Genomic DNA, 16196 nt, shown 5'->3' with positions numbered 1-16196 from the left:
TTGTTTCCACGGCAATAGTGGTCGAACGAGATGAGCCAGGTCATGTCTACAAGGTCCAGAGACCCGTTTACTTCATAAGTCAAGTCTTAAACGAGTCCAAGGCCAGGTACCCACAAATACAGAAGCTCATATACGCCATTCTAATAACGTCAAGAAAGCTGAAGCACTACTTCGACGGCCATCGAGTCTTGGTAACCACCAGTTTCCCTCTCGGGGACATTCTGCGTAATAAAGACGCCAACGGCAGAAACGTAAAATGGGCGATGGAATTATGCCCATTTTCCCTGGAGTTCCAGAGCCGCACCACAGTCAAGTCTCAGGCCCTGGTCGATTTCATCGCTGAATGGATGGATCTAAACGAGCCTCCCATTCCCGATGTCTCCGACCACTGGTCAATGTTCTTTGACGGATCCTTGAACATCAACGGCACCGGCGCTGGGATACTATTCATGTCGCCTAACAAGGACAAACTGCGTTACGTCCTTAGGATCCTCTTTCCGGCATCAAACAATGTCGCCGAATACGAAGCATGCCTGCACGACATAAGGCTAGCCGTTGAGCTGGGAGTCAAACGCCTCTGCGTCTATGGCGACTCTGGTTTAGTTATCAACCAGCTCAACAAGGAGTGGGACGCAACCCACGAGAAGATGGATCTCTACTGCAAAGAAATTCGCAAATGGGAAACCAACTTCTACGGCATAGAGTACATCCACGTGGTCCGGGATAAGAACCAGGCATCAGATGCGTTGTCGAAGTTAGGGTCATCTCGGGCTCAAATCCCGCGGGGTATTTTCGTCCAGGACATCCATGAGCCAAGTGTGGGCACAGGCCTGGTCGAAAAGCAACTCACCGAGGCACTGCTCATAGACGATGCCACTCCGACAACCAGTGGCCGCGATTGGCGCACCCCGTTCATAAGATATATATCGGACGGGTTAGGCTTTCAGGACAAAACAGAGAATGAATGCCTCATTCGACGATCAAAGAACTACATACTGGTGGACGACAAACTTATGCGAAAAAATGCAAGTTCCGAAGTACTGCTCAAATGCATATCCCAAGATGATGGCATCAAGCTCCTAGAGGACATACACGCCGGATCCTGCGGCAATCACGCTGCATCCAGAACGCTGGTCGGGAAAGCCTTCCGAGCAGGTTTTTATTGGCCAACTGCGGTCAACGACGCAGAAAAACTGGTCCGACACTGCGAGGGATGTCAGTTCTTCGCTAAAAGGACCCACGTACCTGCTCATGAGATTCAAACCATCCCGTCATCCTGGCCCTTCGCCTGCTGGGGGCTCGACATGATCGGGCCATTTAAACCAGCCCCCGGCAACTTCAAGTTCGTTTTCGTCTTAATCTACAAGTTCTCCAAGTGGATTGAATACATGCCACTGGTCAAAGCAACCTCTGAGAAGGCTGTGTAGTTCCTTAATCAAATCATACACAGGTTTGGGATCCCAAACAGTATAATCACCGACCTGGGTACTCAGTTTACTGGCACCACATTTTGGGACTTCTGCGATGACAGGGGCATAGTCATAAAATATGTGTCAGTAGCTCACCCACGGGCCAATGGTCAAGTTGAGCGCGCAAACGGAATGATCATCGACGCCCTAAAGAAAAGGCTGTACACCGAGAACGACAGGGCTCCCGGTCGATGGATGAAAGAGTTACCGGCCGTGGTCTGTGGCCTCCGAACTCAGACCAGTCGGAACACAGGAGTGTCACCCTACTTCATGGTTTACGGCACAGAGGCAGTCCTGTCGTCTGACATAACCTTGGTTCTCCTAGGATTGAAAACTTCGACCAGTCAACAGCCGACAACTCCAGAGAGCTCGAAATCAACTGCATGGAGGAAAAGCATTTGAATTCTTGTCTCCGAACAGCAAAGTATCTCGCGGCAGTCAGGCGATACCACAACAGGAACGTCAAGGACCGTTCCTTCGCAGTCGACGATCTGGTACTTAGGTGGAAAACAAGCCAAGAGGGAATGCACAAGCTATCAACTCCCTGGGAAGGACCCTTCGTGGTCGCCGAAGTCACACGACCCACGTCCTACAGATTGGCATACCCAGACGGAACACGCGTGCCTAACTCTTGGCATATAGACAAATTGCGCCGATTTTATCCATAAGTTCTAATAACCTTCGATTGTAAATATCTTATAGCTGTCAATAATAAAAGTTTCTCTTTTTTGCCTATACTTTGTTACACGCAGAACTCGGAAAGCCTTCTGCAACAGAAGCTCTTAGCGACTACAAAGTCAAATACAGTGGCACGTCACTCAAATAATTGTACAACGCTCAAAATAACAGTCATGACAAAAGCAAACTTTATTACAAACTTTACATACAAAGTTTACAATAAATACCCTGACGGGCAGTCGCTAGACTATTCCTACAGTCTACCCTATTGGCCTACTGCTCGGGCTGATCACCCGCCTGGCCCTGCTGCCCGGACGAAGGGGTCGGGGCCACCGGCGCCTGGCTGGTCGAGACCGCAGGCGTCGACCGCCCATCTCCCGCAATAGACGCGCCCAACAGCTCCCTGGCCGACCTGTCTGAACCCGGCTGGTCGGGGGGAGTGGCCGTTCCGCATAGATTGATGTCGCCGATCACCGTCGACGACAAGTCCAGCAGACCACCCCGAAGCTCGTCCGCCTCCTGCGGGCCGACCTCCTTGGAATACCCTTTCTCCAGCCTGGTCAAGTCGACCAGGGGGTAGTGGGCGCGCACCATGCTAAGGACATGCGCGCCAGCAAACTCCCCGGCGTCCTTCACGAATTGTTGGAGCCAGTCCCACGCCCATTGCGCCTTTTCCACTGGAGTCAATCTCGGCGCGCGGGGCTGGCTCTCCGGGAGCTCGGGACTGATCAAATCCAGAACCGGGGACGCTCCTCTCCAAATCTTGCAGCAGTTGACCTTCCAGGAGTCCCGATCCTTGACCAGATCCTCCAGGTGCTTCTTGGTGTTTACCTTGAGCACTGCAAATCAAGGAAGATGTTAGTCTCGGCGTGTCAAACAGAGCGATAAGAGGCAAACAACGGGAGCGGCGCGTGATACCAGACAACTCCCGGTCCCTCTGGCTTAGCTCCTCCGCTGCTCGGCGACCGGCCTCCAGCGCCCCAAATAGCTCTTGACCGAGCTGCTCCTTCTCCTGTCGGAGGCACGCCACCTCCTCCTCCAAGTCTACGTGAATCACAACCCGGTCAGTAAAGTAAACTACGCAGCTACACAAAGCTGCTCGGAGCACGTGACTGACCTGACCGCTGCCGGTACTGGTCGGCCAAGCGACGAGTGAGCTCGAGACGACGCTCCTCCTGGGCGTTTACCTCGGCCACCTTCTCCCCAACCTCTGACCGCAGCCGGTCTACCTCCGTAGACAAGGCCTTATTCTCGGCCACAATTCCCTCAATCTGGTCGAAGCACCGTTTTCGGTACTTCGCCGTTTTCATCGCGCCCTGTAAGGAAGAACACATGTCGAACACAGGAACACTGCACAAAAGTTATCCCAGCAGAACACCGGACCACCTACCTTAACCTCCTCCACGAGGCGCTTAGCCACGCGCTCCACTCTCGTGGCCTCCTCCGTCTCCGCGAGCTCCTCGTGGCCAATAAAGTGGTCCCCGCGTTGGCGTCACACGTAGACGTGCTGGCGGCCATCACGGGGACGACCCTAGACCTCCTCCACGTCGTTGTCAGAGGCCTCCTGGGGCTCCTCGTTTGCCGCACTACCTCCGGCTGCGGTTGAGGGCATTACTGGTCCCTGGCCTAGGCCAGAGGAGCCCACGGGCGAAGAAGCCCCTGCTCGGGGCGGCGTCAAATCCCTCCCTTCTTCGGCTGGTGGAGTTGGGACTCTGCTCTCCTCCTCTACAACAGTACTCGGGGGAGGGACCCTTGCTGCCTCCTCATCCCTCGGCTGAGTGCTCGTCGCAGCACTTGCCGGGGCAGATTGGTCCTCGGCACCCGCCGCCGCTGCAGGTTGCTCTGTGACCTGTGGCGCGGCGTCTTCAGCGGCGGCAACAGGAGCGGCCGTCCCCTGCTCCGAGGCCTGGTCGGGATTGACGTCCGACGCCGCGCTACATAACAGAGGGATATTTTCAACAACAGTTAAAAAAAAATCGCCAAAATACGTAAGTCGAACACTTACAGGTCCGAGCGACGGTGGGTCGCGGTGAACCTCCTCCTTGCCCGGCCGGTCGGCACCTGTGCCCCCGTCTCCGCAGCGCGAGGCGCAGGAGGGTCGCCGGCCACCCGATCAGCAGTGGTCGGCACGCTGTCCGGACGGCTATGAGGCCTCCGGACCAACGATGGTGTGGCCTCCTCCTCCTCGTCGTCGTCGTCGGTAATCCGAACGAACCGACGACGCTTTGGCGCTCGGCTGCTCTCTGCTGGTAGCGTCGGCGCCGGCGACGGATCCGCCGCCATTGGCCTTTTCCCCACCACTCTTTCCTCGGTGGTCGGGACGGGGCGGGCCTGGTCTTCCTCACTGCTGGTGTAACGAGTACACCGAGCAGCGTCTTCCTCCGGCGGATTTTCTCTCGCAGGATTCTCCATTCCAGGTGCCAGTGATACATACACTGTGCACCGGTCAACATCTCCGATCTGCAAAAGTAACAAAGATAAGTCAGCTGCAGACAACATACGGATGCTAAAGCAAAGTAATCAATAACATACCTTAGGCGCTGGTCGCCCCAACTTGAAGGCTTGCACCGGATCACTGCCACGGATGAAGCCTCCGTCCGCGAAGTTGAACAGCTCGTTCAACAGCTGCTGTACCTCCGCCTTCTCCAAGATCTCAGGTCGCATCCTGGTCGGGTCCACGCTTCCAGCATACTCGTACGCCGAGTGCACCCTCTTCTGGCAGGGCATCACCCGACGGCACACGAAGTTGCCGACCACGCCTAGCCCGTCCAGACGCGACCAGTCGATCAGCTGCATCAGATCTGCCACTTGACCGTCGTACTCTGGGCGATCGGTCCAGCTCACCCTCTTCTCGGGGATGTATCCCACGTCGCAGAACGTGGAGCTGCCCGGTTCCTCTCTGATGTAGAACCACTTCCTGTACCATTCAATCAGAGAAGTGTTCCAGGGGCAGTGCAGATAGCGGTTCTTCATCCCGTCGCGAAGGTTGAGGTATACTACAGCTGCAACCTTAGAGCCTCCAACTGCCCCCTTCTTTCTCAAACAAAAAAGATAGCGAAAGAGATCGAAGTGCGGTTCTATGCCTACATAGGCCTCGCACAAATGGATAAAAGTTGAAATAAGAAGGATTGAGTTCGGGTGCAGATTGCAAATCCCGATCTCATAATACAAAAGAAGACCCTGAAGAAAAGGGTGAACAGGCACCCCAAAACCCCTCTTAACGAAATCTTCGAACACGACGATCTCACTGGCGCGGGGGTCGTGGTAGCTCTCCCCCTCCGGTGCCCTCCAGCCGCCGAGCTCCGGGCTGTGCAGTAGCCCCATATCGACGAGGTCACCGAGGGACTTGGCGGTGCTGCGGGATTTCTTCCATTCTTTGGCCATCAGCTCGGACCTCTTCTTTGAATCGCTCTTCGCCATTGGAGGTGCGGAGGTGGATTCGAGTTTGGAAGGTGTAGATGATTGAAGGAGGCAAGAGTGGAAGGCTTGAAGGCAATGGCAGGGTAAGCAGTACAGGGGGAACTGTCGAGCTCTTATAACCCACAACTTCACCCCTCCCACTTCCCGCATCCTCGGGAAGTGGGCGGGCCATACGGCGGATGCGGCGTTTCGGTTTTCAATGATCATCGACAATTAATGCGGTGGAGTTTTCATACAAATTGATGGTTTCCTTTTCTCAAACCGCACAAAGGGCGGCCGTACAGTTGCCAGGCGCAACTTTTCATGCATCCATCTGACATCCCGTCAGGAGGTCTCGTCACGTCAACTTTTTCTTGAAAAATTTTTTCAAAACAAGGAGACAAATATGGCAGAGAGTCAACAATCCGGGGACTGCACCGACCACCGAGCACTTGATGCTCGGGGACTGGTCGACCAGTCTATTAACTTGGAACTTCAACGACTGCACCGACCACCGAGCGCTTGATGCTCGGGGACTGGTCGACCAGTCTATTAACTCAGAACTTCAAAGACCGCACCGACCACCGAGCACTCGATGCTCGGGGACTGGTCGTCACATTTGTTGAGACTGCTCCGACCACCGAGCGCTTGCTGCTCGGGGACTGATCGCTTAGTTTATTGGTTTGGAAATCAGCAAGCTAAAGAGTTCGCCGACCATTGTACACCCGGGGACTGGTTGACCAGAGCGTCGAACTGCAAACTCCATGGTAAATGAGCATGGGATGCTTGGGGACTGGATAATTTCGGTTTTTTAAGACCTTGCTACAAGGTTCATACTTTGCCTTCCACCAAGCTCGGGGACTACATCGGTACGATGCATCTAGCGATGCATCCCACATACAAAGCAGCTTTGGAGATTCTTCTTTGGACCCTGGCACCATGTGACTACGTCACCTGCTACCAGGCTCGGGGACTAAGTGGGCACACTTCACCTTGCGGTGAATTTGCTTGTTTCGTTGATGGACTGTACTTTTGAAAAAGTAAAGTGGGCACACTTCACCGAAAAAGAAATATTTTTTCTCGAGAGCACCATGCATTCTTCGAACAGTTGGCTTCTTTGATGATGAAGTTAATCGGACGCCTTTAGATTTGTTCAAACTGTTGTCGCAACTATTTGGGCAACTTTCATAATGATTGAAGATATTAAGTTTCATTGGTCAAAGAAGCTCAAGACGGCGTGTTACTTCACAATACATGGTGCTCGGGGACTAGCTGTGGGGGTATAAACCCCTATACCCATACGGCTAGACTTGGGCCAGGAGGCTTGGCCCATTACGAGACAAGCTCAAGGTTTGATCCGACAGCTCGGAGTTTCGCGCAAGGAAACAAGACGTGGAGATCAAACAGGATTCTAGTGGGTTAGAATAGGAATTGATATCGAACTATCTATGGCAATTGTAACCGACTAGGATTAGTTTCCAGATCTGTAACCCTACCCTCCGGACTATATAAGGAGAGGCAAGGGACCCCCCTAGGACATCATATTCTCTCAACACAAATCAATACAACCAGACGCGGACGTAGGTATTACGCCAACTCGGCGGCCGAACCTGGATAAAAAGCTTGTCCGTGTCTTGCGCCACCATCGAGTTCGTAGTTTGCGCACCGTCTACCGATAAACTACTACCGTGGGTATACCCCAAGGTAGACTGCCGACCAGCTTTCGTCGACAGGAACAAAGCAAGATTGGTAGCACAAGGCTATACTCATGTTGAAGGTCTTGACTTTGGTGAAACATATGGCCCGGTTGCTAGATTGGAAGCAATTAGGATCTTGTTGGCCTATGTTGGTGCACATATTCTCAATGGCTATATCAATGAAGAAGTTTATGTTGAGCAACCACCCGGTTTTGAAGATGACAAGATAGTGCTAATCTTGATGCAAGATAGGTGCACAGTTTGCACCTAATGCACCATAGTCTAAGAGACCATTTTGGACGCACTTGTTGGTACTCCTAGGTGAAGGCGCTCAAGTGGATGCTCGGTTCAGTCTGTTTGGAGATAGTGCTAATCTTGATGCAAGATAGGTGCACGGTTTGCATGGAACAACCAAATGCTTGGAAAACAATCTCGACGCACATGATGGAACTCCTAGATGACGTGTGTCATATGAAATCTTGCTTCGGTCTATTTGGAGACAGCGTTAGTTTTGGTGCTAGATAGGTGTAAGGTTTGCACATAATGCAGCATAGGCTAAGAAACCATTTCAGACGCACCCGACGGTACTCCTAGGTAAAAGGCTCAAGTGAAAGCTCGATTTCGTCTATTTGGAGATAGTGCTAATGTTGATGTAAGATAGATGCACGGTCTGCATTGAACGTACCATATGCTTAGAAATTAATTTGGACACACCCAATAGAACTCCTTGATGACATGTGTCATATGGATGCTCGCTTTAGTGTGCTTAGAGACAGTATTAGTTTCGGTGCAAGATATGTGCACAGTTTGTGCCTAATAAACCAAAGTCTAAGAAACCATTTTGGAAGCACCTCTTGGTACTCCTAGGTGAATAGGCTCAAGTGGAGGCTCGGTTTGGGCTATTTAGAGATAGTGCTAATCTTGATGCAAGATAGGTGCCCGATTTGCATGGAACATACCATGTGCTCATAAATCAATTTGGACGCACCAGATGGAACTCCTAGATGACATGTGTCGTATGGAATCTCACTTTGGTCCGTTTAGAGACAGTGTTAGTTTCGGTGCAAGATAGGTAACCGGTTTGCACCTAATGCACCATTTTGGACGCACCCGATGGTACTCCTAGGTCAAGGGGCTCAAATGAAAGCTCGGTTTGGTCTGTTTGGAGATAGTGCTAATCTTGATGCAAGATAGGTGCACGGTTTACATGAAACTTACGATATACTCAGAAATCAATTAGGACGCACCTGCTATAACTAATTGATGATATGCGCACGGTTTACGCCTAATGCACCATAGGCTAAGTAACCATTTTAGACGCACCCGATGGTACTCGTAGTTGAAGAGGCTCAAGTGGATGCTCGATTTGGTGTGTTCGGATATAGTGCCAATCTTGATGCAAGATAGTTGCACAGTTTGCATGCAACGTACCATATGTTAAGAAATCAATTTGGACGGACCCAATGGAACTCCTAGATGACGTGTGTCATATGGAATCTCGCTTCGGTCTATTTGGTGACAATGTTAGTTTCGGTGCAAGATAGGTGCATAGTTTGTGCCTAATGCACCATAGTCTAAGAAACCATTTTTGACACACCTGTTTGTACTCCTAGATGAAGAGGCTCAAGTGGAAGCTCGGTTCGTTCTATTTGGAGATAGTGCTAATCTTGATGCAAGATAGGTGCACGGTTTGCATGGAACATAGCAAATGCTTGGAAATCAATCTGGACGCACATGATGGAACTCCTAGATGACGCGTGTCATACCGAATCTTGCTTCGGTCTGTTTGGAGACAGTGTTAGTTTTGGTGCAAGATAGGTGCACGGTTTGCATGGAACATACCATATGCTTGGAAATCAATTTGGATGCACCCGATGGAACTCCTTGATGACGTGTGTCATATGGAATCTCACTTTTGTCTGTTTAGAAATAGTATTAGTTTTGGTGCAAGATATGTGCAGGGTTTGCGCCTAATGCACCATAGTGTAAGAAACCATTTTGAAAGCACCTGTTGGTACTTGAGTGAAGAGGCTCAAGTGGAAGCTTGGTTTTATCAATTTGGAGATAGTGCAAATCTGATGCAAGATAGGTGCATGATTTGCAAAGAACATACCATATGCTTAGAAATCAATTTGGACGCACAAAATGGAACTCCTAGATGACGTGTGCCATATGGAATCTTGCTTCGGTCTGTTTGTAGACATTGTAAGTTTTAGTGCAAATAGGTGCATAGTTTGCGCCTAATGCACCATAGTCTAAGAAACCATTTTGGACGCACTATTTGGTACTACTGGGTGAAGAGGCTCAAGTGGAAGCTGTTGATGGTTCTTAAGTATCAATTTTAGTTATCAAATAAACAAGAGAAAGGACCAATATGCAACCAACACCTAGAATTAGGGTTTGATCTGACAGAATTCCACGAGTTTTGTTGTTTATCTGTTTCTGCAGGGGTTATCAGGAAATAAGGAAGAAAGGCCCACATGTCGGGATTACATAGAGATATCAACGCACCGCATGATTTTCTACCATCTAGAAGACTCCAGAAGCCACGGGAAGAAGGCAGAGGCCGAAAGGGGCCAGGCCCAGGGCGCCCGCCCCTGCTGGATTCCATTCAGGACTCTCTTCGCACGGGATGTTCCACCGACCTAATGGATCTGAGATAATGTAGTACCACCTCGCCTACCGACCCAAAAACGCATAGAGGAGGAGGACTATATAAGGAGACCCCCCTGGCCCCTGGAGAAGACAAGAAATTATCATAGAGATTGAGGGGTGCCCTCGAAGGAAAACCTCTTCTCTAATTAATATTTCTTTTTAGGCTTAGCAACCAATGTACAGTAGAAATAGATCTTCTAGTTTCTACTAGATTGAGAGAGATAGAGTGGAGGTGTAGATTGGAGGAAGCCCGGCCTGTCGGTGTCTACTCCAAGCTTGTACCTGCGGGATCAAGTTCTCCTAACCCGAAGCTTGCTCCTAGGATTCTTCAGTATTTCGACTTCTAAATTCTAGTAAGTTCTTGTTTTATTGTTCTTCTGGTTTATGAGTTTACTTTAATCTCTTCGTGTAGAGTTTAGAGTAATCATTGCTGGCGTAAACGTGGTGTTTAGGCTGGGGTACTCATAGATATTCCCTGACTAGCTAGACCGTGGTAGTAGTGAGGAACGTGACAATTCCGAGTTACCTTTGCAGACCACATCTCGTTAGCAGGAATGATAGGGTTTATAGGTGCGGGTTGAACATCCTTTGTGGTGTCTAGATTCCGTTAGCCTCCCCAATAGAACAGTAGATCATCCTTACCAAGGTTAAAAGAAGACTACGGTTGCAGTCTTCTCTATTTATCACTCACATCGAGAGACATTCTTTGTTGCCTAAAAGGTTAGTAGTAATAGACCGGTTAGTCAGATGCGCTCTTTCTTCTAGTGGTAAAAAAATAAATACGATACTCTGGATAACCTCCCGGGTGAAGTGCTCACCGATGTCCGTGCGCTTGCGGATCAATTCCTTATTGCATTCCCAAATATCAACAAGCATTTTTGGCGCCGTTGCCGGGGAGAAAGACGGTTGCTGAGATAACCTTGAGTGTTACTACTAGCTTGTATCTATACTTTTATCTTTTCTTATCTTTTATATTCTTTATTTTCTTTACTCTTACCTTATGGAAAACCAAAATTCTAAATCGATCCATGAGTCTGCAATCACTTCAGTAACTGACCTTTTGCCATGGGAATCATCACAGCCTATCCAAACATCCCAGTATAAGTTAAGTTCTAGGTTGATTGCCATGATTCAAAACCTATCTTTTTCGGGAAAGGAAGACGAAAACCCTTACCTTCATATTAGAGATTTTGAGCAAACATGTGATTGTCTTCGTATTGAAGGCATTTCTGATAAAACTTTACGTTGGAAGCTTTTTCCTTTTTCCTTAAGGGGAGAAGCTAGACAATGGTACAGTCAGAAGGTAAGTCAACAACAAGGTGAATGGGGAGTTTTACGAGCCAACTTTTGTCTAGATTTCTATTCCCTTGACCGTATAGCCAACCTTAGACTCGAAGTCCTGTCTTTTAAACAAAAAGATAATGAAACTTTGGGAAAATCCTAGAAACGTTTTTTTGATCTTTTAGAATCTGGTCCAAACCTTAATCTCGAAGACCCTATTCTTTTATTTCACTTTTTTCGAGGTCTTCATAAAAATCACAAACAAATGCTACACACAATGTCTAGAGGTTCTTTCTTTCGCATCCCTACTGATGAAGCTAGAGTGATCCTAGATAGAATCCTAGAAGCTGAGATGGATAATACCCTTCATGATGAAACCTACGAAGCCAAAGTAGACACTCTGCCTAATTCTTCATCTACTTTAGCTATCCCAAGTTCTGAGCCACAAGAGGAAGAAATTCCACCACCGGACTTCATGCTGGATATAGAATCTGATCTTTTTGCCAATTTTGGAAACATTTCAAACTACAATTCTATTGACAAACCCCAAAACGTCCAGTTTAGCATTTATTTGCCAAGTGAATATCAATTGAGAGAGCTTATCTCAGTCATGAGTAGCGAATGGTTGGAGGAATTAGAACTTTCCTCTGATGTGATCTGTTTGGACACACCCTCTATAACTATACGCCGTGCTTATAATTCTGATCGATTTAATGCTCTCTATAATCCTGTTGTGGGGATCAACATCATGTCTGAATCTTTTGCACTTAAACTATTTAAAAATCTTGTCTTAACCCCCACAACAAAGGTCATAAAGGAATCTTCCGGACGATTAGTCCCCAGTCTTTCAACCCCCTGATTGGTCGTTGCCTTTTGAAATTATGTGTGATGCTAGTGATTATGCTGTGGGGGCAGTATTGGGACAAACTAAAAATAAGAAGCATCATGCAATTGCTTATGCCAGTAAAACTTTGACAGGAGCTCAACTTAACTATGCAACCATTGAAAAAGAGCTTCTGGTTGTTGTCTTTGCCATTGATAAATTTAGATCTTATTTAGTTGGAGCTAAAATAATTGTTTACACTGATCATGCTGCACTAAAATATTTGCTCACTAAAAAAGATGCTAAACCTCGCCTGATTAGATGGATCTTATTACTTCAAGAATTTGACTTAGAAATAAAAGATAAAAAAGGAGTAGAAAATTCTGTTGCTGATCACTTGTCTAGAATGTATTTTAAGAGTCCACAGGAAACCCCCATCAATGATTCACTCCGGGACGACATGCTCTACGGGATTAACAGGTCTGACCCCTGGTATGTAGATATTGTTAATTTTATGGTTTCAGGGTATGTACCACCAGGAGCAAACAAGAAGAAGCTTATTCAAGAAAGTCGTTCACATATATGGGATGAGCCATACCTCTTCCGAGTATGCTCTGATGGCTTACTCAGGAGATGTGTGACCGCTGAGGAAGGATGGAAGATCATCGACAGATGTCATTCATCACCATATGGAGGTCACTATGGAGCATTCCGCACACATTCAAAAATCTGGCAGTGTGGATTCTACTGGCCTACAATGTATGAAGACACGAAGCAATATATCAGAAGATGTGGGCCATGTCAAAGGCACGGAAACATAAATATAAGGGATGCAATGCCACTCACCAGCAACCTTCAGATTGAGCTCTTTGATGTCTGGGGAATGGACTACATGGGTCCATTTCCTCCATCAAAGAAGTGTGAGTACATCTTGGTGGCGGTTGACTATGTCTCCAAGTGGGTAGAGGCATTACCTTGCAAGCATGCCGACAACGTCAGTTCAAAGAGGATGTTCGAAGAAATTATATTTCCAAGATTTGGAGTCCCCAGAGTAGTGATAAGTGATGGAGGAGCACACTTCATCGACAAACGCTTCAAGCAATATCTATCAAAACATGGAATCTGTCACAACGTCGCTACCCCCTATCATCCTCAGACACGTGGCCAAGCAGAGACTTCCAACAAACAAATCAAGAATATTCTTCAGAAGACAGTAAATGAAATGGGAACGGCGTGGAAAGGCAAGTTACCCGATGCACTCTGGGCATACCGGACAGCATACAAGACCCCAATTGGAATGTCTCCATACCAATTGGTGTACGGGGAGACTTGCCATCAACCTGTTGAACTAGAGTTCAAAGCACACTGGGCCATAAAGAGATGGAATATGGACCTAGATGTTGCTGGAGATTATAGAAGAATGCAACTATCAGAATTGGAAGAATGGTGAGAGAAGGCATATCACAATTCAAAGATCTACAAAGAATGAGTCAAAAGGTGGCATGACAAGAGAATCAAGAAGAAGGAGTTCACACCCGGAGATAAGGTATTACTTTTTAATTCCAGGGTGAAGCTTTTCGGGCATGGAAAACTCCGGAGCAAATGGGAAGGACCATTTAAGGTAATTAATTCATCATCCCACGGAGCTATCACACTTCAAAATGATGAAGGTACGTTATTCAAGGTAAATGGTCAACGTCTTAAATTATTTTTAGAGCCCAATAAAGAATTAGAAGAAATAGACGTAGTCCATTTTTACCTTCCCATGGAGAATTAGAGCCCGACCTTTTTACTCTGATGTTTTTGGGTCATATATATATATTTCTAAATAATTTCGCATCTAGAAAGGCGCTTGAGAAAGTAGGCCCACAGAGGGGCCAGAGAGAGGGCGGGCGCCCAGATCAGGTGGGCAGGCGCCCAGCTCCTGTTCCCCCTCGGTCCCGATTTTCTCTGTTATGGAAAATGCACTTATGGTAATCCGAATAATCCCTCAGATGGAAAGTTTCGCACGTACATCGACGGGAGCAACCCGAACAACCCATAGAGGCACTTTTTGACCCCTATATAAACAGACCCCTGACCTCAGTTTTCAAACACCAAGCCACCAAGCCTTCTCTCCTTCAATTAGAGCTTGATTAGTTCCTTGCTGCTCCAATGGCCGAGAAGTACCACGATGATTGGGAAGTCGTCCCCTTCAACCTCAACATGGAGCCGGTGGAAGACCCCGATGCCCGTGCTCTCGTCCCGGCCAACACAGAGCGACAACTAGAAGCCATGCCATTACGCCAACGCAGCTCTGCCCAATCTTACCATGCTCAACCAGTTCTCACCGCACCGCCACAACCCCTACTCCTCAAAGGATCATCATCCATGACGAAGACCACCATCAAGGTGCCAACCGGCACAAGGATCCTTCCACCTAGACCCAATGAGAGGGTCGTTGGAGTCAAGACCAACCTGAGCGGCGAGATCAGCAGTATTCGCTACACTACGGAGGAGGAAAGGCCTTACTTTGAAGGGATTAGAGCAGCCAAAGTCTGTTTCATCCCTCCAAAGGCAGCCCCGAAGCATGCTCTCAATGCTTTTGAGACACCTCCCAAGCGTCGCAAGACTATAATGGATATTGATGAGGACGTTCGCAGATTAGACAGAGTTATCATAGACCTCCAGTCCTCGAATAATTCCCTCACTAGGCAGCTCTCTAACCACAACACCGTTGTACTAGGCCTTAGGCAGGATCTTGCCAGTGCCAACAAGAAGATTAGGGAATTAGAGCGCCGCTAAGTTTGTTACTTCTATCATCAGTTTAGTCTTTTGTAATAAATGCCTCAAGATTAATAAAGAATATTATTATTATTATGTCTTGTGTGTCTCTACTTTATTTTTGTGCAAGAAAGCAGAAAACAAGTATGGGGGAGATCCCTCGACATGCCAAACACACTTCGACCACACCACTCCACGATTCAGGTACACACTCTGCACACTTTACTTTACACATACATTTTGGATTATGCAGAATATTGTTTCCGACATGATAAAATAAAAAGATTAAAATATTTCTAATCATGATTAATCTCAATCTGTAATATTTCTGGAAAGCTTGCAACTATTATAAAATCATTTTAAAACCCTGTGTTACTTAAGTCAATATGGGATATGTGATGGTAGAGTATGAGTTTCTTATTCTTGATATCATTATTACTTGGAGAATTTATTTCAAAATCTTCAAAATTCTAGCTACCATCCTCAGTGTTTTATATGCCTAATAAAACTGAAAATATTAATTATGATTATAAAAGCTATCGACTCTGTATTGAGTTTGTTCAAAATGAGTTAGACCCTTGTTGAGAGATTTATCATGCTCCTAAGATCAAGACATTTATTCAGAAAGATTCACTTTTCCGAAGTATTATTGCATTAGAGGCATGGGCTATGCAAAAATAGAGATATTTCGAGGAAATAAAAAGGAGCAAGTGCTCGACAACCTCGCAGAAAAATGGACAAGTGTCCGGCAGTAGAATTAGGGATACCTCGGTATCCAGTTAAAAAAAAGAGAAAGAAAATGATAGCCCATGGTCCCTCTAATAAGCAATATGCCAGCAAGAGTTGACAAAGATTTTAATTTCCAAAGTCTTTGATCTAAGAGTATGACATTCCCCGCCTCGGATCCCGTTTTGATCAGGCAATAAATGCAAAGTAAGTATGCTTGAGAATTTTTTGCAAATTAAAACAGCCTCAGTAAGATATATATAAAAGATAATGAGTGATCTGAGAGAACCTATGAGGATAAAAAGGTATGCTAACTTTCTTTCAAAAATATACAAAAACCTCCAAGTGACAGGATTGAGAAGAAAGGATCTTTACTCTTAACCATAAACTTCCTTGACTATGGTACACAGTGGATTTTTAACACCCTGCAATTATAAAGAGAATGTTTTAAAATGTTTACCCCAGATATTTTTCATAACCATCCTTTTCTCGAGGACGAGTAAAAGCCTAAGTATGGGGGTATTTGTTGACGGTTCTTAAGTATCAATTTTAATTATCAAATAAACAAGAGAAAGGACCAATATGCAACCAACACCTAGAATTAGGGTTTGATCTGACAGAATTCCACGAGTTTTGTTGTTTATCTATTTCTGCAGGGGGTTATCAGGAAATAAGGAAGAAAGGCCCACATGTCAGGATTACATA

The 16196-nt window shown here is 47.0% G+C and overlaps 1 protein-coding gene across 1 annotated transcript in view; it reads right to left on the bottom strand.

Annotated features, from left to right (window-relative positions):
* Positions 3679-16196, bottom strand: part of LOC110436430 (angiomotin-like) — an 82052-nt gene continuing 69534 nt past the window's right edge. Inside the window, exon 2 of the mRNA XM_021463529.1 lies at positions 3679-4081. Coding sequence (XP_021319204.1) covers positions 3679-4081 — 403 coding nt within the window. The remainder of the gene's footprint in view (positions 4082-16196) is intronic.

Source organism: Sorghum bicolor, chromosome 6 (genome assembly GCF_000003195.3).
Source record: "Sorghum bicolor cultivar BTx623 chromosome 6, Sorghum_bicolor_NCBIv3, whole genome shotgun sequence".
NCBI lineage: Eukaryota > Viridiplantae > Streptophyta > Magnoliopsida > Poales > Poaceae > Sorghum > Sorghum bicolor.
The sequence above is the reverse complement of the archived record's forward strand: the minus strand, read 5'-3'. Positions and strand labels throughout refer to the sequence as shown.